General features: G+C 47.2%; 1 protein-coding gene across 1 annotated transcript; it reads right to left on the bottom strand.

The window, feature by feature from the left end:
• Positions 1-313: 313 nt before the first annotated feature.
• LOC106575012 (uncharacterized) lies at positions 314-24,114 on the bottom strand. Its single transcript, XM_082962440.1, has 8 exons — positions 23,226-24,114; positions 21,677-21,822; positions 17,532-17,613; positions 17,004-17,215; positions 16,697-16,703; positions 12,644-12,826; positions 3,376-9,903; positions 314-3,010 (listed from the first exon to the last, which is right to left on the bottom strand). Exons 1-7 carry the CDS (start codon positions 23,349-23,351, stop codon positions 3,376-3,378), a joined length of 7,284 nt encoding a protein of 2,427 aa, XP_082818566.1. The 5' UTR covers positions 23,352-24,114; the 3' UTR covers positions 314-3,010.
• Positions 24,115-26,629: the final 2,515 nt, after the last annotated feature.

Below are 26,629 nucleotides of genomic sequence, written 5' to 3'. Positions count from 1 at the left end.
GGCTTTAATAGAAATCCTTAAATCTATTGACGTACCCGTGTGTCAATCTAAATAACATCCCCATCAAAATCTGTCAGATTAAGTTAGAGAAATGTTTTTGCCAGGGCTGCGTCTCAATCTGCCTGGGCTGCGTCTCAATCTGCCTGGGCTGCGTCTTCCACATCTGTGTTGGAAGGTGACCGAGCTACAGCGGTGTTTGTTAGACCATGACACATCACAAAAATGTTTTACGTCTGAACGGTTTGGCCTAAAAAAAAAAAAAACTAGTTAACTCTTGATAAATAAATAAATAAAATAAAAAGACTTGGTCGACTTATACCAGTTTAACAACATGTGTTTTATTATTTTACATCAAGAAGTTGATATATAAACCCGTTTCAAAACACCCAGTTATAATAAGCCATTCAAACTCTTCACATATTTACAGGAGCCAAATAGAAGAAAAAAAACCCATATGAATAATACATTACACCTACAGCCACTGTTCTGTTGGGTTCAGTAGAACAGTCAGTAACCACACGGTGTGCTGCCGCCTCCCAAAACATCACAACAATATAGTTATTTCTCTTCCCCCCCCCCCAAAAAAAAGGGAAGTGATGTCAGAAGCTAATAGAAGTGTTTAGTCTCGTCCATGTGTTGAGCAATAGACTGTAATCAATAGATTGGTTTCTGAACAAGCAGGCGCAGGATTGTTGGTTGGGGACAGACGGGTCAATTCATATTAATACATGTAATAAGTTCCTAACCTCTTTATAAAATATGAGTCCCAAGTGGCACCCTGGCCTATTCCTTATAGTGAACCCAAAATGGGGCCCTGGTCTCAAGTAGTACACAAGGGACCGTTTGGGACAAGGACTCGTCAACTCATCCCAGACAGATATACAAAGAGTGAACCTTAAAATGTGCATTAAACTATAATGTTGATTAAAGTCAAATACATTAGAAAACATTTTTTTTTTAAAAGAGATGAATAGTCATTTTTAAATATGGAACATTGTTTAGGCCTTATGGCTCAAACAGGTTGTTGTTGTTTAGACCTTATGGCTAATATGTTCAAACAGATTGTTGATGTTTGTATTATAGTAAATTTAAAGCAGTAATATGGAAATTAAAAAGACACTTTGCACATTGCAGACACAATTGTCTCAAATGGCAACCTAATCCCTACATACAGGGCCAGATTAATGCAGGGGCTTACCGGGGCTGAAGCCCCTGGGCCCAGGCCCGTGTGGGGCCCCCCCCAAGACACTTATATACAGTATATATATATATTAGATAGAGATATTTTTTACTGCAACCGCCAACGACAGGAGGATTCAGGAGCCTGCTGTCAATGAGTTTTAGACAGCCTGCTGCCGCTCTGCTAATTATCAGACGAGGGAGAGAAGAAGAAGAGGCAGGGGCGTCCACGTGGGTAACTGGGGGGGGGGGGCCCTGCCTTGATTGTGTAACTGATTAATAAAATAAACTGCATAATAAATAATTGTGTGAGTCAGGGGGCTGGGCCCAAGAGGCAAAAAATAAAAAATATTGAGTTATTAAAAAAATAAAAAAATAAAATCTATCCAATCACAGGAGCGTGCTCTCAATGTTCAAAATACACCAGAGAACATAATTTAGTCGCAGAGGATCAATAGTTAAAAAAAAAAAAATAACTGGTTAAAATTTGATCAAATACAGGTAATTGTCAAAATAAAGGAAACGCCTACATAAACGTCTTAAATAGGTGTTGTGTCACCACGAGCTGCCAGAACAGCTTCAATGCACCGTGGCATAGATTCTACAAGTGGACCTGGACCATGCCAGGAAAATGCACCCCCCCCACACATAAACTTTTGTATCCCCCTCATTTACTCAAGGGGTTTCCTTTATTTGGGCAGTTACCGGTTGCCTACAACACGCTCTCTAAATATACATGTTGTTGCGTTGTGGCCGTAGATATATAATCCATAGAAGAGGTTTTGGAAACTCTTAACCCCTGGCAGTTTGACTGTTAAACTCACTAGGGGTTTTGGGTTTTAAGTGACAAGTGCAAAAAGCAAAAAAGACGAGCAATAGTTTTTATTTTTTTTAGTGTGTGTTAAATATCTGAACATTTTTGTATAGTTAATATCCCTGCATAACATCAGTTCTCACAGCTTCAAGAGTCATTCCTTGACCCCAGCAATAAGTCTCTGTGGCCCAAATTACACCCTATTCCCTTTATAGTGCACTACTTTTGACCAGAGCCCCACATAGGGTAGGTAGTGCACTACTTTTGACCAGGGTTCACATAGAGTTGTGCACTATAGAGGGAATAAGATGCCATTTGGGACGCAAAACCCCTAGACCATTGACCAATAGAAGAGAAGCAGGAAGTAGCAGGTTGGTTCCAGGCACTTCTTCAGTCCAAAGTAAATACAAAGAAAAACAAAGAATATATATTAACTATCCGACCATCCTGCCAGGTCTCATATAGTGTCCGCCTTCATAAGTCCTTAGGGCTTTAGTTTAGAGACACTTCCTGGTCAATCAATCAAATCGGTCAATCCAAAAGACCCCTGAACTTTTGTATTTGAGGGTCAGGGTTCAAAGGTCGTAGGTTACTCCTATGGACCATGGGAGACTGAACATGGAAGAACGGTCAAAACCCTTTAATAATGTTCTCCGTCTTCTGTTGTAACCACCGGTCAACTTCAGTCACATCCCAGGCTAGTCAGCAAGTCATGTAAGAGTTAACGCTTGAAGAACCCTCTTCAATAAGGTAGCAGGGGTTGAGAGGTGTCTTCCGTTTGTAGGCCGCCTCAGATTGCCAGCCTCAGTCACAAGGGGAGTACTGGCACGGCTGTCCCAGACTAGCCAGCAAGTCATGTTAGAGTCCTGTAAACCCTGGTCGTCCCTCAGTAAGGTAGCAGGGTCGAAAGGGGTTCAACACTCCTAGCAGGTTTTGGAGGGGGTTAAACACCCCCCACCCTTTTTCCCTAGCAGCACATCCAAACATGTCCTCTTGTCTATAAGCTTCACCAGCTACCTGGAACAATAGTAAATCACAAACCACAATCGGCATACAATATCTGGAGCTTTCAACGTAAACAATATGGAGGAAAATCACATTTAAAAATCACTTCTATAATCTACTACACTTTGGGGTGATTTACCAGACACAGATTAAACCTAGTCCTGGAATAAGAATACTTTTTGATGGATTACCCATTGAGATTGTTTTTAAATCCATGACTTCTAGGCTTAAATCTGTGTCCGGAAACAGCTCCTAAATTACCTTGTATTAACTATCATTCAAATAAATGTTTTAATATTAAAATCAAACAACGAGAAATCAAATCCCTTAAAAGTAAACACAAATATGTTAACAACAAGTCACAATCTTATACTTACTTACTTACTGTCCTCATCTGAGTCGAAGCCAAAAAGTTTTGTACACTTCTTCAACGAGAGGTGCGTCTGCAACTCTTCTCCACTGTTGAAGGACAAGAAACACTTGGCACAGCGTCGTCTATGGACTAATAACGGTGTAGCCGTGGTCCCCGATGCCTCCACCACCAGGTCCGGGAGCACTGGAGAGAAATGAGGAGTCCAGGACATCTCTTTCCTGCGTTTCGGCATGGTGGTGTACCTCTCGTCTAGGTAGGCGGTGGGCGGAGGCCGGATGTATGGCCTGTTTTTAATCTTCCCAAAGAAAGTAGAGTTTTTCGCTTCCTCCTTGATAGGGGTTTGGGGAGTATTTGTAGGGGTTTTGGGAGTATTTGTAAGGGTTTTGGGAGTATTTGTAAGGGTTTGGGGAGTATTTGTAAGGGTTTGGGGAGTATTTGTAGGGGTTTTGGGAGTATTTGTAAGGGTTTGGGGAGTATTTGTAAGGGTTTTGGGAGTATTTGTAGGGGTTTTGGGAGTATTTGTAGGGGTTTTGGGAGTATTTGTAGGGGTTTTGGGAGTATTTGTAGGGGTTTGGGGAGTATTTGTAAGGGTTTGGGGAGTATTTGTAAGGGTTTTGGGAGTATTTCTAGGGGTTTGGGGAGTATTTGTAGGGGTTTGGGGAGTATTTGTAGGGGTTTGGGGAGTATTTGTAGGGGTTTGGGGAGTATTTGTAGGGGTTTGGGGAGTATTTGTAAGGGTTTGGGGAGTATTTGTAGGGGTTTGGGGAGTATTTGTAGGGGTTTGGGGAGTATTTGTAGGGGTTTGGGGAGTATTTGTAGGGGTTTTGGGAGTAGCAGGTTTATGGTTTCGTGGTTCGCATTTCTTGGATTTGGAAACTGTGCTTGTTTTAAGACTTGTTTTAAGACTTGTCTGGTATTTTGGTGATTCCTTAGTAATCTCCTTTAAGTGTCCGTTAACCATCTTCTGGTCACAGACACTGCTAGCTGTTGAGTGTGATGTTTCTACCAATGGTTTATCATCTTCCTCCTTTGATTTACTTTCTACCACTTCTTTGTCTTTACTTCCTAGCACTTCTGTGACTTTATTAACATGTTTCTCTGGACCAGAGGTCTTTGACTTCACAGGTTTTTTGGAGGTCTTCCTAGGTTCTTTGCTAACAGGCCTCTTGGGTTCCTTGATAACACTTTGTTTCTTTAGAACTTGTGTTTTCTTTACCTCATCTGTCACCATTGGTAACTTCTCTGTGACTTTCGGAGTGACTGTGGGAGGAACAGGTTGGGTATCCTCATCTGTGCTAACGATGGAGATCTTCCTGATGTCTTTTACAACACTCTGTTTCTTTACAAGTTGCGTTTTCTTTAACTTATGCGTCACCTTAGGTTTTTTTGTCACTTTTGTGTCGGTGGTTGGGCCAGGTTGGGTATCCTTTTCTTTGCTAACGTTCGGTTTCTTAATAACCAGCATTTTCTTCAAGTTATTTATAATTTGTAGCTTTTTGGTAACTTTTTCAGTGGCGATAATTGTGGTAGAGGTGGTTGGACCAGTTGGGGTATAACTGTCTTTGCTAACGTTCTGTCGCTTTACAGCCAACGCTTTCTTTACCTTACGAATCATCTTTAACTTCTTGCTCACTTTTTCAGCTTTTTCATTGGCCGTGGTGACGGGAGTGGTTGAGGCGTTCATTTTCCTAACAACACACGGTTTCCTCTTAACCTGCAATTTCTTCAACTTATTTGTTACTTTTACAGAGACGTTAGAGCGGTCAGTAGTACAGGGATCCTTGTCCCTGGGAACATGCCGTTTCTTTACGACCTGCGTTTTCTTTAACGTCTTGGTCAAGTCATACTTCCTAGTTACCTTTACAGTAGTAGTAGTAGTGAGGTCAGTTGCCGATCCCTCCTTTTCTCTAAGAGGCCATAGTCTCTTTACACCCTGCATCTTCTGTAGCTTATTCCTCCTCACCTTACACCGTTTAATCACTTTTACAGAGGTGTTATTGGTGAGAAGGGTAGAGAAAACGGATTCATCCTTCCCTTCCTTTGGAAGACGATAGTGTTCTTGTTCGTGACGGTTAAGCTCCGGAAGACAAGCCAAGCGCTCCTGACAACCTGGGAAGCAGCACACTGCCAGGAGCGGCTGGTGAGTCTTGGTGTGGTTCCTCATTTCTGTCGCTGCACTGAACCGGGCTTTACACCCATCATGTAGACAGGGATGCCTGGGAATTCCTTTGTGCCATACAATGTGGTGCTGGTAATGCTGCAAAGTCAAAACGGGCTTCTTGCAAATATTGCATTTGCCATTGCCTTGACGGAACGTCGTTTCCAAGGGTTTGGCGTCGCCGCGGTGATCGTCCAGAATATGTCCGAGGAGAGAACGCCGTTTTCCAGTGAATATCTCTGTGCATCCCTCCACAGGGCATCCGCCGGGAGTCTCTTTACCCTGAACTGAGATCTCTAGAGGTCTCTCTACTGAAAGCCTGTCCTGTGTTACCGATACAGCCTGAGATTCTGTGTTGTCCTCCATGGTCTTTGCCGAGGTGCAGGGTTTCTCCTCTTCTTCCAAAGTCTTTGTCAGAGGAGAGGAGTAGGTTCCTCCTTGTTCACCTGTCGATGTCTTCACCGGAGAAGTAGCGATCTCCACGGGTTCCTCCCTCTGTTCCGGAGCCGAGTGCTCTTCCTCTTGCCTCCTACCGATCTTCTCTTGTTCCTCTGCCTGAGTATCACCATCACCCTCAGTTCCTTCAACCTTAAACCGTCTTCTGCCCCTCTGTGTCGACTGCTTGCCTTCAGACTCTTCTGTTGTGAGTTTAGTCTCCGGTGAAGGTTGAGAGTCAGTCGAGAGCCTATTGGTCGACCGTAGCTTCCGGCGATCCGGTGGAGTTGACTCCGAGGAGTTTATAGAGGAGGTCCTATTGGTCGACCGTAGCTTCCTGTTATCCGGAGTTGACGACTCTGCGGACTCTGTGGAATTTACAGGGATCCTCTTGCGTCCCCGTCTACCCCTCTGCGTTGAGCGTCCAGGCGTGTCTGACATCCCAGCTTTACAGTTCTCGCGGACCTCCTCAATATCAGACGCTAGGTTTCCTTTTTTCAACTTGTCGATGTGTTGGGACAGGTGCATCATGGCGAGCAGGTCGTTTTTGAACAGCATCCTACAGAACATACATTGGTCTCTGCGGAAGTGGTACATGGCGTGGGCTATAACACGTTTGCCTTTAAAAACCTTGTTGCAGAGACTACAGCGATATGCCAGTGGGTTTTTCTCATTCTCCTGTGGGGTGCCACCTCTAGGATGTTGTCCGATATCCCCAGAGACAGTTGGGGTGTCCTGTGTTTCCTGTGGAGAGTTTTCAATGACTTTTGAGGCATCTTTGGGGTCCTGTGACGTTTCTTCAGGGACTCTTGGGGTGACCTTTGGAGTGTGAGCACTTTCAGTGACTTTCGGGGTGACCAGTGAATTGTACTGTGTGTCCTGTGGGGTGTCTTCACTGTGTTGTAGGGTGTCTTCAGTAATCATCGGGGTATCTCCGCTGACCTTTGAGGTGTCTTTGGGTTCCTGTGACGTCTCTTCAGGGACTCTTGGGGTGTCCTCAGTGACCGGTGTGTCCTGTAGGGTGTCCTCATGGAGGTGTGGCGTGTCCCCATTGTTCTGTGTGGCATCACGTGTGTCCTTGGTGAGCTCTTCAGCGACCATTGAGGCGTCCACTGTGAGCTGTAGGGTGTCTGCAGTGTTTTGTATTTGTAGGGCGTCCTCAATGTGCTCGGAGGTATCTACAGTGACTTCCTGGCTGTCTACAGTGACTTCCTGGCTGTCTACAGTGACTTCCTGGGCATCCTCAATTACCTCCGAGCTGTCCTCCTCTGTGTTCTGTGGTAGTGTGTCCACATCCTCTGGAGTATCCACAGTGGATTTTGTCTGGTCCTCAGTAGCCTGTGGGGTGACTTCAGTGAAAGTGACTTTCAGGGTGTCCTCTGTGAGTTGTCCTATGTCCTGCCTATTCTGTGGGGGGTATTCGGTGATCTGAGGGGTGTCATTGTCCTGTGTCGAGTCCACAGGCACCTCTGGAGTACCCACAGTGCCTTTCAGGGGGTGCTCAAGCTGCCGGGTCTCATCAGTGAGCTGTGGGACGCTCTCAGCGGCCATTGGGCTATCCTCCGGCTCAGTGTTTTGTGAGGTACCCTTAATGTCCAGTTGGGTGTCCTGTTGAGTGTGTGGAGTGTCCATGTTTTCCAGGATGTCTGTAGTGTCCTGTGGGGCGACTTTGGTTACTTCTGAAGTATCCTCAAGGACCACCGGGTCTGCGACGGCCTTAGGGATGACTTTTGGAGACGTTGACGGTGTCGTCTCCAACGTTTTGTGCGAGACATTATCTGTGGTCTGGTGCGTCACCGACTCCTTTTTTACGACAACATCAGAATCTGGACCCTTGGCAAACTTTTCAAACTCTCTGGCAAACGCTTCCATTGAGGTATTAGCCAACCAGCAGAAAGGAGTAAGAACAACAAGCTCCCGAGTTTCCTTTCCAGGGACGCAGCCAGTGTCACCGTCACCCATCATTGCTTCATCCACACCAATGTTTGCTATATCCATAGCCTCTTTCAGAATATCAGTAACTTCTGACTTCCTGGACGATTCTAAAATATCCCCGACTTCAGAAACGGTTTGCTTTTTCGGAATATTCGTAACTTCCGTTGGTTCTCTTGGAACATTAGTTACATTTGTATCTGTTCTTCTTCCTGTGTTATTAGGAACAATGACATTCACTGAGGGAACAGATGGAGTACATGTTTCCTGAGCATCAGTAGAGAATCCTTCCTCATTCTTGGGACTTTCGATGTGTTCAACAGCTCCACCTCGTGGTGTGAAAGTCATATCAGTGGCAGTTGCCGTGACAGTTTGTGAGGAGACCTCAACTTCCATTTCCACTGCAGACGTCTGGTAAAATACCCCCGAAGCATCACACGACACCGGCAGACAACTTTGGTTTAAGGAGGGACGGACATCTGTCGCTTTCAACAAACAGGTTTCGGTATTCAACGTGACACCTTCCGCCTTAGGCGTCTGGGCGTAGTTGTGCAACTGCTGTATGAAGAGACTGGCGTTCTGAGCGGAAAGGATAAACGCCTCTCCGAGTCTATCCTTCACCCGATACTGTGCCTGGATTGGTGCCTTCGATTTATCACAGTTTAGAGTCACCAGTCCTTGCCTACTACTGAGATAATCCTCATGGAAGAACCCAAACACTTCGTTGTCAGGTAAGGAAACCTCCAGCTTTGAGTCATGAGCAGGAGATACTGCTGGTAGGTGGTTAGTAGCAGGAATCTCCTTCTGACGTTTACCTTCCTGTTCCCTCGGAGCTGTTAGACGAGCGGACGCCATTTTATTTTGTGAGGTAACGGCATTCTTTTGTTTGGTTGTGCTTTCCTTGACAGCGGCACCAGACTTAAAGGTCTTATTGGTCTTATCCACTGGTGTCTGCTGGGTCTTCTGCTGTGGAGGTTTCCTCCCTGGTTGGCGACCCTTCCGGGGAGCACTGTTCTCAGCCTGGAACGTACCCTCCAGTAGCCAACGGGGTTTCCTACCCCTCCGTTTGGGAGGTTTCTTCTCCGAGAGTCTGGTCATGTGCCTATGTGGTCTGTGACTGACTTGCCTGGCCAGGTTCTCCTGCGCCATGTCCAGTTGTCTGAAGGACCGTCTGACAGAGGAGGTCTCAGCTGAGGACTCTGTTGTTTTGACAGATGAACGCGGTGCCGGCTTCGGCCCAGGCTTCCTCCCTCTTCTTTTTATTACAGGTTGTTCCTCAACAACAGGGGGTTCAGTCGGCTTCTCCATCTTCGCTTTCGCCATCACATGATTAACAGGCAGCTGCTGCGGCTCGACAATAGAGGTCTTTTCGAACCTTTGACCTTTGACACGTTTGGCTGCCATCGGCGCCGTCGAAACGTGATTCTTCTGTTCTTTTTGGAACCGCCTTTTGGGCGCCGTTACCCGGTGAAAGGGTTTCATCTGAACGTGTTTCTGTGCTGGTTCAGGCTGCACACACTCTGACAGGTCAGCGCTCCAGCTGCAACAGGGCTCTTTGGTGTCGGTGCTGCAGTAGTTGGACACCCACCCATCATCCTCCTCCTCCTCCATCATCATCATCATCTTTGCCAACGCCGCCTTCTTCTCGCTCATCAACTTCAGGCAGTTGGTCCGGAGATTCAAAAGGTTCCAGAACTCTGGGTCGAAGTAGAGACCTCTCTTCAGGGTCTGGAGGATCTCAAAGCGGATGTGGTTCCCGATGGGACCGGCTTCGACGTGGTACTCCTGGTCGGGGTGCGTGTAGAGGAGGAACACCGTTTTGTAGGCTTCCACGGTACGCTCCAGGAAGAAGACGAGGAGGGCGCAGGCCCGGCAGACCTCCAGGTCGTTGGGGAGGAGGTAGGCTACCGTCTTGTAGATGAGGGACTTGGTGGAGGCGTCGCAGGGGTTTGTCTGGAGGGCGTGGGTGCAGAGCTCCACACAGAACTGAAGACCATCTTTTCCCAGCTGGGAGAGGAAAACAGAAATAGAACAGAAGGGGGTCAGCGAATTACCAAAAACAATGTATTTTTATATAGACAAACAGTCAGGTCCAAAATGATTGGCACCCTTGATAAAGATGAGCTATACTGAGCTATATTGTACTCAAAACAAAACGTAACTAGATTATTTGATACTAATACCATTTCTCAGAGAAAGAGATTGTTTAATTAACAAGTTTTTTGTCGTCTCAAGAGAGACAAGGTGAAAATGATTTGCACACCTGGGTTTTCAATCCCTCACCCTGCGAGGATAACGGCGCTGAGCCTTTCACCAGATTGGAGAACACACTGGGATCATAGACCATTCCTTCATACAGAATCTGTCCAGATCCTTGATATCCTTAATCTGCGCTTATGGACTGTTTCAATTCAAAAACCCCTAATCTGCGGTTTTCAATGAGGTTCAAGTCCGGAGACTGATGGACAACATGACTAAAATGTAGTTTTTGGGGTCAATGAACACATTTCTTTGTGAATTTTTAATGTGTTATTGGGGTTATTGTCTTGCGGCGACGTTTTATCCTCCTGGCAACCAGATTTAACCTGGCTAAAAACGTCCTGGTACTGGTTAAAAAGTCGAAGACGCCGTTGACCTTAACAAGAACAGACCTGCCAACCCTGTCCAACTTTTTAAGAGTACCAGACGCGCACGTGTCCCGAATTGGGGTCGTCTTTCCTCCCCGCACGCTCGTGCGTGTGCCATTTGTGAATCTGATCTCAATTATAATTAAAATGTATCACACTCGCACAAATGCAACCTGTTATTTTTTTTCCATATTTGCATTTAAATTTCTTTCACTAGGAAATGCGAGTGAACTGCTGGAACTTCAGAGCCCACCGAATGTCCATCTTCTGTTCGCTAACGTTAGCTTGAAACTATTAGTGTTTACCTTCCCACAACACACGGAGTCCAAAAGGGATTTGTCCATGCGTTCACGTACAATCTGACTGTCGGCAAACTCAGCATCACAACAAACAGGAGGGGCAGACACGAGGCAGCTACGTCCAATAATGATGTATTCATCTCCATGCCCGTTGACACAAACTCCGTACATGTCTGTGTGTCGCAGCTCGAGAAACAGGATGTTAGATTTACTTTGTGGATGTATTTTATTTATTAAAAAAAAAGTAAAAATAAAATAGGCCCTATTCATTTCTGCCTACTTTTAACGCATCTGCGTACATGGAGAGAGAATTGAATAGTTGGTACGCAAAATGCGTCCATTTTGAAAGGTTTGCAAGAGCCCCAGGGCCGGCGGAAGCACCCAGAGCCCCACAACATCAAAGATCCACCACCATATTTTACAGTAGGTAAATGGGGTTATTCTCTGCTCATGCATCCTGATTTGGACACCAAACCCACCGCTGGTCTGCGTGGACGAAGAGCTCTATTTACAGGCGATCTAACCAAAGCACCCGGTTTCAATCCAAGTGCCGATGTCATTTAAAAAACTCCAGCCGTTTACATTAGTTGGATGACATGAATATAGAGCTCTTTGGCAACACACACAGCAGCGGTGGGTTTGGTGTCGAAATCAGAACGTATAAGCAGAGAAGAAAAAAATAAACAACACATTGCTAGTTAGAACAAGTCTCAATGCCGTTATATTTTGCAAGGCGAGGTTTTGAAAAACAGGGGTGCCAATAATTATGACAGGGGTGCCAATAATTATGACGGGGGTGCCAATAATTAGGACGGGGGTGCCAATAATTATGACCAACCCTTCTATGAGAGAGAAGAAGAAAAAAAAAAATGTACTTGTGAAACTAAAATCTTTCCTTAAACGATTGTATAGGAGTATAAAATTATATCAAAATGTTTTGGAGAATACAATTATAGCTCAGTATTTGTATCATGTATTTATCCAGTCTTTGTTGCTCATCTTCATCAAAGATGTCAATTTTTTTTACTGAAAAACAAACAAACAATTCTACTAAAGACTCGGCCTAATCACGATCAGGGCCGTGTCCCAAAAGATAAACTATTCCCTATATACTATAGTGTGCTATTTTTAACCAGGGACCATAAATAAAGGGGCCACATGAGTCGTACCCCAGCATCATGCATGCTAGCTGATGGTATTTTTATTTAAAACTAGGCAAGTCAGTTAAGAACAAATTCTTATTTTCAATGACGGCCTAGGAACAGTGGGGTTTAACTGCCTTGTTCAAGGGGGCAGAACGACAGATTTTGTACCTTGTCACCTCGGGGGAGGGGGGGGGGGGATCCGATCTTGCGACCTTTCGGTTACTAGTCCAACGCTCATGTTGTTTGTCAGTTCAACACAATTCTCAGTCAAACCAACAACAACAGAAAAAGCCATGGCTTCTATTCATATCTCTAGTATGCACAGTAATCAGATAAAACAGTGGGGGGGGGGGAACAAAAGGCTCTGACATGTAAAATCAGAAAACCAAAAAAAAAAAATGTTTAAAAATAAAACAATAATAAAAAAAATGAAATCATCAACAAGCATCTAAAGAACGCTGACCGTAAGCCACTTTAGCTAGGTACAACCCAAAATCAAAACAGATTTTTTAAATCCTTCCTCTACCTCAACAACTCCATTACATCTGAACACCCCCCCCCCCCCCCAAAAAAAAAAAATGTCAGCTGGAATCTTACCAATAAAATTACAATAAAAATTATTATTTTTTTTTAATTAAAAAGTCCAAATCAACAGTCACAGGAGGTCCTGGCTCACCTCTGCAAGGATCACTCTAATGAAAGAGAATATTGATCTGATGTTGGTGGCGGACAGCATCAATCGATGACTCTCTTCCAGGAAGGCCTGTTTGGACGGGTTGATCCGCAGACGGAGTCGACTCCATATAAACACCAAGTCCCTGTGAGAGGAAGAGTGATTCAATAACAAATTATAAAAACACTTCATTAATAAAAAATTTTTTAAAAAAGTGAATTATTTACTGGGTTAAAAAAAAATTATAATATGTAATTACAGTTTATTCATTAGCTGACTCAATAAAAAAAAACCTGGTTTGTAAATCAGATCCCAACGGGGGAGCAGGAAGTGGTCCAAGATCAAATCAATCAATGTTGTCTATAAAGCCCTTTTAATGTTAACAGTTATCACAAGGTGCTGAACGGTAACCAGGCCTAGAAAACCCCCAAACATCAAAGAACAAGCAGGATAAATAGATATCAGCACTTCAATAATAAACCCTGTGTATTTATAATATTTTTTTTTTTTTAAATATGTATTTATTTAACCTTTATTTTAACTAGACAAGTCATTTCATTACAAATTCTTATTTACAATGGACGGTCTAACCCCCGGCCAAACTCTTAACACGAACGACGCTGGACCAATTACGCGCCGCCCTATGGAACTCCCAATCACGGCTCGGTTGTGATACAGCCTGGATTCGAAAACCAGGGTCTGTAGTGACGCCTCTAGCGCTGAGATGCAGTGCCTTAGACCACTGAACCAGGGTCTGTAGTGACGCCGTTAGCACTGAGATGCAGTGCCTTAGACCGCTGAACCAGGGTCTGTAGTGACGCCTCTAGCGCTGAGATGCAGTGTCTCAGACCACTGCGCCACTCAGGAGACCCACAAAGCCATTTGGACACAGTGTCTATCCAGATGCAGGTAACCATCTCAAACAGCGTTGCTGATACACAAAGTAATTCAATTGTAATGCAACATCCAATCCGGTCATACATCAGATCAATGAGCTAAGCTAGTTAGCATCGGTCATGTTGAAACTGGACAAGAGAACGGTCTTCCCTTCTACCACGACAGACTGGCCAGACCATAAATGAGCTAAGCTAGTTAGCATCGGTCATGTTGAAACTGGACAAGAGAACGGTCTTCCCTTCTACCACGACAGACTGGCCAGACCACGTAGCCCACGACGAGCCATGCCGTCTCTACAATGCTTTGTACATTTCCCATTTGGTAATGCCTCATCCGTCACAGTTTGCAGCAGCAATGACAGCTATGAAAACTGGGGTCAGAGTTCCACACGGAACGATACGACGAGTCAGCTTGTTTCTGCTCACTGATTGGATATTGCATTAAGTCAGTTGTGTGATATAGGATAGATTTTCTATCTCTTGCGATGCAACTCAGTCCCAGGACAATGTGTTCGGGCTGACACAGAACAAACCCAGTCCCAGGACAATGTGTTCGGGCTGACACAGAACAACCCAGTCCCAGGACAATGTGTTTGGGCTGACACAGAACAACCCAGTCCCAGGACAATGTGTTTGGGCTGACACAGAACAACCCAGTCCCAGGACAATGTGTTTGGGCTGACACAGAACAACCCAGTCCCAGGACAATGTGTTTGGGCTGACACAGAACAACTCAGTCCCAGGACAATATGTTCGGGCTAACACAGAACAACCCAGATATAACTCAGTCCCAGGACAATGTGTTTGGGCTGACACAGAACAACCCAGATAGAGAGTATCTGTTATCTCTACCTAGTACCATCTGCAGAGAGAGAGAATGTGTTATCCCCCCCGACGTAGAACACAGACGTCCCCCCCCCCCGACGTAGAACACAGACGTCCCCCCCCGACGTAGAACACAGACGTCCCCCCCCGACGTAGAACACAGACGTCCCCCCCGACGTAGAACACAGACGTCCCCCCGACGTAGAACACAGACGTCCCCCCGACGTAGAACACAGACGTCCCCCCGACGTAGAACACAGACGTCCCCCCCCGACGTAGAACACAGACGTCCCCCCGACGTAGAACACAGACGTCCCCCCCCGACGTAGAACACAGACGTCCCCCCCGACGTAGAACACAGACGTCCCCCCCGACGTAGAACACAGACGTCCCCCCGACGTAGAACACAGACGTCCCCCCCGACGTAGAACACAGACGTCCCCCCGACGTAGAACACAGACGTCCCCCCCGACGTAGAACACAGACGTCCCCCCCCCGACGTAGAACACAGACGTCCCCCCCCTACGTAGAACACAGACGTCCCCCCCCCGACGTAGAACACAGACGTCCCCCCCCCGACGTAGAACACAGACGTCCCCCCCGACGTAGAACACAGACGTCCCCCCCCGACGTAGAACACAGACGTCCCCCCCCGACGTAGAACACAGACGTCCCCCCCCGACGTAGAACACAGACGTCCCCCCCGACGTAGAACACAGACGTCCCCCCCCCGACGTAGAACACAGACGCTGTGGAGAGAGAGAGGTCAAAGGTCAATGTTGCATCTCTGAGCCTAGGTACCGGTCCACTGTGGGAGAGAGAGAGAGGTCAAGGGTCAATGTTGCATCTCTGAGCCTAGGTACCGGTCCACTGTGGAGAGAGAGAGGTCAAAGGTCAATGTTGCATCTCTGAGCCTAGGTACCGGTCCACTGTGGAGAGAGAGGTCAAAGGTCAATGTTGCATCTCTGAGCCTAGGTACCGGTCCACTGTGGAGAGAGAGGTCAAAGGTCAATGTTGCATCTCTGAGCCTAGGTACCGGTCCACTGTGGAGAGAGAGAGGTCAAGGGTCAATGTTGCATCTCTGAGCCTAGGTACCGATCCACTGTGGAGAGAGAGAGAGGTCAAGGGTCAATGTTGCATCTCTGAGCCTAGGTACCGGTCCACTGTGGAGAGAGAGAGGTCAAAGGTCAATGTTGCATCTCTGAGCCTAGGTACCGGTCCACTGTGGAGAGAGAGAGGTCAAGGGTCAATGTTGCATCTCTGAGCCTAGGTACCGGTCCACTGTGGAGAGAGAGAGAGGTCAAGGGTCAATGTTGCATCTCTGAGCCTAGGTACCGGTCCACTGTGGAGAGAGAGAGGTCAAGGGTCAATGTTGCATCTCTGAGCCTAGGTACCGGTCCACTGTGGAGAGAGAGAGGTCAAGGGTCAATGTTGCATCTCTGAGCCTAGGTACCGGTCCACTGTGGAGAGAGAGAGAGGTCAAGGGTCAATGTTGCATCTCTGAGCCTAGGTACCGGTCCACTGTGGAGAGAGAGGTCAAAGGTCAATGTTGCATCTCTGAGCCTAGGTACCGGTCCACTGTGGAGAGAGAGGTCAAAGGTCAATGTTGCATCTCTGAGCCTAGGTACCGGTCCACTGTGGAGAGAGAGAGGTCAAGGGTCAATGTTGCACCTCTGAGCCTAGGTACCGGTCCACTGTGGAGAGAGAGGTCAAGGGTCAATGTTGCACCTCTGAGCCTAGGTACCGGTCCACTGTGGAGAGAGAGAGGTCAAGGGTCAATGTTGCATCTCTGAGCCTAGGTACCGGTCCACTGTGGAGAGAGAGAGGTCAAAGGTCAATGTTGCATCTCTGAGCCTAGGTACCGGTCCACTGTGGAGAGAGAGGTAAAGGTCAATGTTGCATCTCTGAGCCTAGGTACCGGTCCACTGTGGAGAGAGAGAGAGGTCAAGGGTCAATGTTGCATCTCTGAGCCTAGGTACCGATCCACTGTGGAGAGAGAGAGGTCAAGGGTCAATGTTGCATCTCTGAGCCTAGGTACCGGTCCACTGTGGAGAGAGAGAGGTCAAAGGTCAATGTTGCATCTCTGAGCCTAGGTACCGGTCCACTGTGGAGAGAGAGAGGTCAAGGGTCAATGTTGCATCTCTGAGCCTAGGTACCGGTCCACTGTGGAGAGAGAGAGAGGTCAAGGGTCAATGTTGCATCTCTGAGCCTAGGTACCGGTCCACTGTGGAGAGAGAGAGGTCAAGGGTCAATGTTGCATCTCTGAGCCTAGGTACCGGTCCACTGTGGAGAGAGAGAGGTCAAGGGTCAATGTTGCATCTCTGAGCCTAGGTACCGGTCCACTGTGGAGAGAGAGAGGTCAAGGGTCAATGTTGCATCTCTGAGCCTAGGTACTGGTCCACTGTGGAGAGAGAGAGAGGTCAAGGGTCATTGTTGCATCTCTGAGCCTAGGTACCGGTCCACTGTGGAGAGAGAGAGGTCAAGGGTCATTGTTGCATCCCAAATAGTGCTCTATATTTGGGATGTTACAGTAGTAAATATTAAATCCACAGAGGAGAGAGAGAAACCTGTAGTTAACTGTCATTATAGACGGACGACTCCAGAGCAGATATTTACACAACAGATTTATAGTCAGTAAATACAACATGGTATGGATGAGTATGTTGAAGTGGTCCATGGCTCTCCCTCTCATCCTCCCTTTCTCTCCCAGTCTCTCACCTTCATCCCGGGGCAGTTGTGAGTGCTTCAGGATGGCCTGTAGTATGGGGTTGGTCCACGGTCCCTTCTCTCTGATGATCTGTCCCACCTGCAGCAGGTGGATGTTCTGGTGCCTCTCCAGCTGGGAAAAACATTCCTGAAAGAGGAGGAAGAGGTTAGCCTGGTCCAAGATCTATGTGCCATCTTGTCAAACTCAAGAGTGACGTTTTACAGCATTACATAAAGCAGTGAGAAATGGATATGATCCGATTGGTCAGCTGATTCAAATGGATATGATCCGATTGGTCTGCCGATTACAACACAGCCTCTTTGTGTCGTCTTGTTGACATGACAACAACCACAGGAGCTGGCAAGAACAGCACAAACAGATCTGGAACCAGGCTAGGAAGGAAGGGGAGTCAACTCATCACCGCCATATATCTATGATTCCCGATATTTGTAAGACAACTCACCTGGAACGAATCCAGGATATTTTTCAAGGGATCCTGCAGGATCTTATTCCTGTTCAAAAACAGCAACAGCTCAAAAGCACTCCTGTGGGGAGAAAAAGGGGGAGGGGGGGGAGAGAAAAGGGAGGGGGGAGAAAGGGGAGGGGGGAGAAAGGGGAGGGGGGGAGGGGAGAAAGGGGAGGGGGGAGAGAAAGGGGAGGGGGGAGAGAAGGGGAGGGGGGGAGAGAAAGGGGAGGGGGGGGAGGAGAAAGGGGAGGGGGGGAGAGAAAGGGGAGGGGGGAGAGAAAGGGGAGGGGGGAGAGAAAGGGGAGGGGGGGAAAGGGGAGGGGGAGAAAGGGGAGGGGGGAGAAAGGGGAGGGGGAGAAAGGGGGGGGAGAGGGGAGGGGGGAGAAAGGGGAGGGGGGAGAAAGGGGAGGGGGGAGAGAAAGGGAGGGGGGAGAGAAAGGGAGGGGGGAGAGAAAGGGAGGGGGGAGAGAAAGGGGAGGGGGGAGAAAGGGGAGGGGGAGAGAAAGGGGAGGGGGGAGAGAAAGGGGAGGGGGGAGAGAAAGGGGAGGGGGGAGAAAGGGGAGGGGGGGAAAGGGGGGGGGAGAAAGGGGAGGGGGGAGAAAGGGGGGGGAAGGGGGGAGAGAAAGGGGAGGGGGGGACTGTTTGAGCCTCTTACCTCCTTTAATAAATGTTACAACAGGGACGGAATAAATAACAAGGCTGAAAAGAGCAGAGTCAGCCTAGAAAACAACACTCAGACTGGGGGTGACAGGACACTATGTACCCCAAGGAGCAGGTAAACAACAACACTCAGACTGGGGGTGACAGGACACTATGTACCCCAAGGAGCAGGTAAACAACAACACTCAGACTGGGGGTGACAGGACACTATGTACCCCAAGGAGCAGGTAAACAACAACACTCAGACTGGGGGTGACAGGACACTATGTACCCCAAGGAGCAGGTAAACAACAACACTCAGACTGGGGGTGACAGGACACTATGTACCCCAAGGAGCAGGTAAACAACAACACTCAGACTGGGGGTGACAGGACACTATGTACCCCAAGGAGCAGGTAAACAACAACACTCAGACTGGGGGTGACAGGACACTATGTACCCCAAGGAGCAGGTAAACAACAACACTCAGACTGGGGGTGACAGGACACTATGTACCCCAAGGAGCAGGTAAACAACAACACTCAGACTGGGGGTGACAGGACACTATGTACCCCAAGGAGCAGGTAAACAAGTCAACACTCAGACTGGGGGTGACAGGACACTATGTACCCCAAGGAGCAGGTAAACAAGTCAACACTCAGACTGGGGGTGACAGGACACTATGTACCCCAAGGAGCAGGTAAACAACAACACTCAGACTGGGGGTGACAGGACACTATGTACCCCAAGGAGCAGGTAAACAACAACACTCAGACTGGGGGTGACAGGACACTATGTACCCCAAGGAGCAGGTAAACAAGTCAACACTCAGACTGGGGGTGACAGGACACTATGTACCCCAAGGAGCAGGTAAACAAGTCAACACTCAGACTGGGGGTGACAGGACACTATGTACCCCAAGGAGCAGGTAAACAAGTCAACACTCAGACTGGGGGTGACAGGACACTATGTACCCCAAGGAGCAGGTAAACAACAACACTCAGACTGGGGGTGACAGGACACTATGTACCCCAAGGAGCAGGTAAACAAGTCAACACTCATACTGGGGGTGACAGGACACTATGTACCCCAAGGAGCAGGTAAACAAGTCAACACTCAGACTGGGGGTGACAGGACACTATGTACCCCAAGGAGCAGGTAAACAACAACACTCAGACTGGGGGTGACAGGACACTATGTACCCCAAGGAGCAGGTAAACAAGTCAACACTCAGACTGGGGGTGACAGGACACTATGTACCCCAAGGAGCAGGTAAACAAGTCAACACTCAGACTGGGGGTGACAGGACACTATGTACCCCAAGGAGCAGGTAAACAACAACACTCAGACTGGGGGTGACAGGACACTATGTACCCCAAGGAGCAGGTAAACAAGTCAACACTCAGACTGGGGGTGACAGGACACTATGTACCCCAAGGAGCAGGTAAACAAGTCAACACTCAGACTGGGGGTGACAGGACACTATGTACCCCAAGGAGCAGGTAAACAACAACACTCAGACTGGGGGTGACAGGACACTATGTACCCCAAGGAGCAGGTAAACAAGTCAACACTCAGACTGGGGGTGACAGGACACTATGTACCCCAAGGAGCAGGTAAACAACAACACTCAGACTGGGGGTGACAGGACACTATGTACCCCAAGGAGCAGGTAAACAACAACACTCAGACTGGGGGTGACAGGACACTATGTACCCCAAGGAGCAGGTAAACAAGTCAACACTCAGACTGGGGGTGACAGGACACTATGTACCCCAAGGAGCAGGTAAACAACAACACTCATACTGGGGGTGACAGGACACTATGTACCCCAAGGAGCAGGTAAACAAGTCAACACTCAGACTGGGGGTGACAGGACACTATGTACCCCAAGGAGCAGGTAAACAAGTCAACACTCATACTGGGGGTGACAGGACACTATGTACCCCAAGGAGCAGGTAAACAAGTCAACACTCAGACTGGGGGTGACAGGACACTATGTACCCCAAGGAGCAGGTAAACAACAACACTCAGACTGGGGGTGACAGGACACTATGTACCCCAAGGAGCAGGTAAACAAGTCAACACTCAGACTGGGGGTGACAGGACACTATGTACCCCAAGGAGCAGGTAAACAAGTCAACACTCAGACTGGGGGTGACAGGACACTATGTACCCCAAGGAGCAGGTAAACAAGTCAACACTCATACTGGGGGTGACAGGACACTATGTACCCCAAGGAGCAGGTAAACAAGTCAACACTCATACTGGGGGTGACAGGACACTATGTACCCCAAGGAGCAGGTAAACAACAACACTCAGACTGGGGGTGACAGGACACTATGTACCCCAAGGAGCAGGTAAACAAGTCAACACTCAGACTGGGGGTGACAGGACACTATGTACCCCAAGGAGCAGGTAAACAAGTCAACACTCAGACTGGGGGTGACAGGACACTATGTACCCCAAGGAGCAGGTAAACAAGTCAACACTCAGACTGGGGGTGACAGGACACTATGTACCCCAAGGAGCAGGTAAACAAGTCAACACTCAGACTGGGGGTGACAGGACACTATGTACCCCAAGGAGCAGGTAAACAAGTCAACACTCAGACTGGGGGTGACAGGACACTATGTACCCCAAGGAGCAGGTAAACAACAACACTCATACTGGGGGTGACAGGACACTATGTACCCCAAGGAGCAGGTAAACAACAACACTCAGACTGGGGGTGACAGGACACTATGTACCCCAAGGAGCAGGTAAACAACAACACTCAGACTGGGGGTGACAGGACACTATGTACCCCAAGGAGCAGGTAAACAAGTCAACACTCAGACTGGGGGTGACAGGACACTATGTACCCCAAGGAGCAGGTAAACAACAACACTCAGACTGGGGGTGACAGGACACTATGTACCCCAAGGAGCAGGTAAACAACAACACTCAGACTGGGGGTGACAGGACACTATGTACCCCAAGGAGCAGGTAAACAACAACACTCATACTGGAGATAGTGTCCTGTCACCCCCAGTCTCTATGTACCCCAAGGAGCAGGTAAACAAGTCAACACTCAGACTGGGGGTGACAGGACACTATGTACCCCAAGGAGCAGGTAAACAACAACACTCAGACTGGGGGTGACAGGACACTATGTACCCCAAGGAGCAGGTAAACAAGTCAACACTCAGACTGGGGGTGACAGGACACTATGTACCCCAAGGAGCAGGTAAACAACAACACTCAGACTGGGGGTGACAGGACACTATGTACCCCAAGGAGCAGGTAAACAACAACACTCAGACTGGGGGTGACAGGACACTATGTACCCCAAGGAGCAGGTAAACAACAACACTCAGACTGTAGATAGACTGGGGGTGACAGGACACTATGTACCCCAAGGAGCAGGTAAACAACAACACTCATACTGGAGATAGTGTCCTGTCACCCCCAGTCTCTATGTACCCCAAGGAGCAGGTAAACAAGTCAACACTCATACTTACAGGGCAAGGCTACTCAGTGTGTAGCATACATGTTCACAGTCAGACGGGAAGCAGGCCGAGGCTTGGACAAAGGAACATAGAGCTGTCTGGAGCACCTGGAGCTGTGGCAAGGGTACCTGCCATCGTCCTGAATACACCTCCACCAACTACAGGGGGGAGGGGAGGGAGAGAGGGAGGAGAGAGAGAGAGGGAAGGGGGTGGGGAGAAACAGGGAAGGGGGTGGGAGGAGATACAGGTAGGAAAGGGGTGGAGAGAGATACAGGTAGGAAAGTGGGGGGGAGAGATACAGGTAGGAAAGTGGGGGGGAGAGATACAGGTAGTAAAGTGGGGGGGGGGGGGGTACAGGTAGGAAAGGGGGGAGAGAGATACAGGTAGGAAAGGGGTGGGGAGAGATACAGGTAGGAAAGTGGGGGGGGAGAGTAACAGGTAGTAAAGGGGGGGAGAGATACAGGTAGGAAAGTGGGGGGGAAAGAGATACAGGTAGGAAAGTGGGGGGGAAGGAGATACAGATAGGAAAGTGGGGGGGGAAAGAGATACAGGTAGGAAAGTGGGGGGGATATACAGGTAGGAAAGTGGGGGGGGAAAGAGATACAGGTAGGAAAGTGGGGGGGAAGGAGATACAGGTAGGAAAGTGGGGGGGGGAAAGAGATACAGGTAGGAAAGTGGGGGGGGGAAAGAGATACAGGTAGGAAAGTGGGGGGGAAGAATATACAGGTAGGAAAGTGGGGGGGAGATATACAGGTAGGAAAGGGGGGGAGAGATACAGGTAGGAAAGGGGGGGAGAGATACAGGTAGGAAAGGGGGGAAGGAAAATAAACACAGTGGATAGGGAAACCATACCAAGAAGTTGGATGGGCCCAATTAAAAACAATTGTTGTCCCTTTCACTGTATCATCAGCTCAACTTATTTAGTAGGAACTGAATACTTCGCTAACTACATTATTACCTAACTAGGCCATAGTCAGACTAACTAGACACTGTAGCGTTAACGCCTCAATCCTAATAGATGTTACAACACAGCGTTAGCCATCTTTGGTTACAATCTAGCTGGCTAAAACATGACTTACTCAATACGACAAATAGGAAAAATAAACTTCAAATGAAAGTACAGACATTGAATTCCACGAGACGTCTTAGCAAGTTAACGAATCTACTGTTGGTAAACTAGCAGCTAACTAACTAGCTAAACTGGGAACTGCAGATAACTTGGCTAACAAACAAGCTACCGAAAACGACTTGACTGACAATGCTTTTCCATGTCGCTAAGCTACTATCATGCATTTTGAAAAAAGGGTGAATTAGCATATACATATAACATATGTAACATAACACAAACAGGTTGGTTTATTGGTTGCTAGCTAGCCATTTACGGGTTGTTAGTTGTCTGTTCCTGGGGGAGGGGAATAGGTTGGCTAGTTAGCCCTAGCATAGATTAGAGAAAGGAGCTCTGGCCCTAACTAGCTAGCTAACGTTAGCTAGTTCGAGCCTGTACTGGGGGGAAAAAACAACTCTTTCGCTTTTCCAGATGTGATTTCAATACATTTCGTACCTTACAGAACCGTACACAATATAACTTGCTTTGAAGTCCGTATTCTTCACTTGAGTTAGTGACAAATAAACTCTCCAATTCTTTTTTAAAACCTTTTAACTCAAATTCAATCTCTTCTTCCGCCATACTGCTCGTCTTGCCTAGCGCGTAGCTACAGCGACGACGCCACCGTCCAACCTAACGTATCGCGTCGACACATTTCATTGGATGATATTCACGTCTGTATCGCTTACGGCAGAAAAATACGTATTGTGATTGGAGGATACTAAAAAACAAAATCCCGCCCTACATTGAAGGTATGTTGTGTTGATATTATGGGTTACATTGGAACATTGTTGCAACGTGTTTGATAACGTTTCTAATTGAACGTTGTCACCGGCTAATATTGAATGAAGTCAATTAGTGATTTTATCTGTCTGTGTCTCTCATTTCAGAACGGCGACATGATCAAAACATGTTATACTTTTACATTCCGTCGATTTGTTGTCATGAGATGCTATTGGATTTGTGCTCGTTTATTAATTAACCGGTGACACCAGCGTGCTACCTGTATAAATCAATCCCCCCCTACTGTCTTGTTAAAGGAATCAGTTCTGGCTGTTGATTCCCAAGAAGGACTAGGTCACAGTTGAGCAGCAGGTGACCAATGCTTACGGTTGCTTTATTTATGGGATGCTTTGACAAAAACCAACCTCATCCTTTGAGTTTGTCAAACAATTTGGTTTATGCAAGTACATTTTTTTTTATCTACCTTTACCCCTTATTTCTATGCCATTTAAAAACATACTCTGTAAAGGCAGTATATGTAACCTGGAATTGGGACATCCTTAATTTTATTTATTTCACCTTTATTTAACCAGGTAGGCTAGTTGAGAACAAGTCCTTTATTTAACCAGGTAGGCTAGTTGAGAACAAGTCCTTTATTTAACCAGGTAGGCCAGTTGAGAACAAGTCCTTTATTTAACCAGGTAGGCCAGTTGAGAACAAGTTCTCATTTACAACTGCGACCTGGCCAAGATAAAGCAAAGCAGTTCGACAACATACAACAACACAGGGTTACACGTGGAGTAAAACAAACACATACAGTCAATAATACAGTAGAAAAATAAGTCTATATACAATGTGAGCAAATGATGTGAGATAAGGGAGGTAAAGGCAAAAAAGGCCGTGGTGGCAAAGTAAATACAATTTAACATTTTAGTCATTTAGCAGACGCTCTTATCCAGAGCGACTTACAGTAGTGAATGCATACATTTCATACATTTTTTTTTTCTCCCCCCGGTACTGGTCCCCCGTGGGAATTGAACCCACAACCCTGGTGTTGCAAACACCATGCTCTACCAACTGATCCACAGGGGACCTATATAACAAGTAAAACAATGGAATGGTAGATTTGCAGTGGAAGAAAGTGCAAAGTAGAAATAGAAATAATGGGGTGCAAAGGAGCTAAATAAATAAATAAATACAGTAGAGGATATATGAAGCCTATGTGAATATAACGCCCGAGGAGCCGACTCCGGACCATGTGAGATGTAACCCCGGGTGGTTCATACTAGACCTACACCTTTTGAGGAAGAGTGCAGTTTTTTTCTCTTCTTCAGACCCATTTCTCAAAGGTAAATTTATCGCTGTCTCATTGCATCATGTCCTTATTGATCCGATCGGTTTTGGCTCCAGTAAAACCCTGTAGGTAGCAGTAGTTCAGGAGTCTTGTTGACCACCATGTCTGTCAGGCTGCAGGTAGTCAGTCCAACACCACATGACATCAGTGGTGGTTCTAGACTATTTCAACTGGGCGGGGCCAAGCTGGGGCCAGTTGTACTGTTAGAGGGGCCAGTTGTACTGTTAGAGGGGGCCAGTTGTACTGTTAGAGGGGCCAGTTGTACTGTTAGAGGGGGCCAGTTGTACTGTTAGAGGGGGCCAGTTGTACTGTTAGAGGGGGCCAGTTATACTGTTAGAGGGGGCCAGTTGTACTGTTAGAGGGGGCCAGTTGTACTGTTAGAGGGGGCCAGTTATACTGTTAGAGGGGCCAGTTGTACTGTTAGAGGGGGCCAGTTGTACTGTTAGAGGGGGCCAGTTGTTCTGTTAGAGAGGGGCCAGTTGTACTGTTAGAGGGGCCAGTTATACTGTTAGAGGGGGCCAGTTGTACTGTTAGAGGGGCCAGTTATACTGTTAGAGGGGGCCAGTTGTACTGTTAGAGGGGGCCAGTTATACTGTTAGAGGGGGCCAGTTATACTGTTAGAGGGGCCAGTTATACTGTTAGAGGGGGCCAGTTGTACTGTTAGAGGGGGCCAGTTGTACTGTTAGAGGGGCCAGTTATACTGTTAGAGGGGGCCAGTTGTACTGTTAGAGGGGCCAGTTATACTGTTAGACGTTATTGTTGCCATATCGTTTTCTTCACTGCATTAGCAGGAATTAGCAGGCAAAAGACCATGTTCATAATCATTAGTGTTCCGCGTTGCCACTGTTTAATAACTGATGTAAAAAAAATAAAGAAAGATAGCAAAAAGGAGTTATGTAAAAATTATTTCATACTCCACATTTAGGGGGGCCAAAATTGTTGTCACAGGGGCGCTGCCCGCCCCCCCCCCCCCCCAGAACCGCTAGTGCATGACATCACCCTGCACTTTAATGGCCACTGTGCAGACTATACTGCACGTTTTACCTGACCAATCATATATGATCATATGATTTTATATATATATATTTAACTGTTGTGAATATACTATGGCTGTAAGGATGACCAACTAATTTCCCCGGGGGGGGGGGATTAATGAAAGTTCATCTCAGGGGTGGTGGGCTGGTCAGTAATCATCTCGTCCTGTTGCCGTGGAGAGTCCCAGCCTTTATCAGCTACAGCATAGTGACCGCTCAGACCTTCTGGGAGACGATGTGGATGAACTGTGAGGATAGATACGAGGTCAGAGGCTAAAAGATCTCTCCTTCTTCCCTATTCCCTATATAGTGCACTATTTTTAGTGGAGAATACGCTCTGGAGAATACAAGTGACAAGGTTCCTACCTGGCATCCAAATATCTGGAGACACCACTAGTTTATGCAAAGCTGTTTTTATTTTCAGTAACAAGCATATTTTCAAAAGACTAGCCTTCCCTGTAGCTCAGTTGGTAGAGCATGGTGTTTGCAACACCAGGGTTGTGGGTTCGATTCCCACGGGGGGCCAGCACAGGAAAAAAAAAAAAAAAAAATGTATGAAATTGTATGAAATGTATGCATTCACTACTGTAAGTCGCTCTGGATAAGAGCGTCTGCTAAATGACTAAAATGTAAATGTAAAATGTCTCTGACTGGTGTTTTATTAACTTTTAAAGATGGTGAGTAGACATTTTAACCTACATACACAAGGTGATGATGGTTCTGTATTAAAACTAAAAGTGCATGTTAAC

The sequence above is a fragment of the Salmo salar genome, chromosome 16 (assembly GCF_965601325.2).
Source record: "Salmo salar chromosome 16, fSalSal1, whole genome shotgun sequence".
In the NCBI taxonomy this organism is placed as follows: Eukaryota; Metazoa; Chordata; class Actinopteri; order Salmoniformes; family Salmonidae; genus Salmo; species Salmo salar.
Note: the sequence above shows the minus strand (reverse complement) of the source record. Positions and strands in the feature narration are given on the sequence as shown.

Coding starts and splice junctions, on each gene's coding strand:
- LOC106575012 (XM_082962440.1), bottom strand. CDS start 23,351: ATGGCGGAAGAAGAGATTGAATTTGAGTTAAAAGGTTTTAAAAAAGAA. Junction 17,614..21,676: donor ACACTGAGTAGCCTTGCCCT/GTAAGTATGAGT, acceptor TTCTCCCCACAG/GAGTGCTTTTGAGCTGTTGC. Junction 9,904..12,643: donor TTAGAGTGATCCTTGCAGAG/GTGAGCCAGGAC, acceptor TTCCTCTCCCAG/CTGGGAAAAGATGGTCTTCA.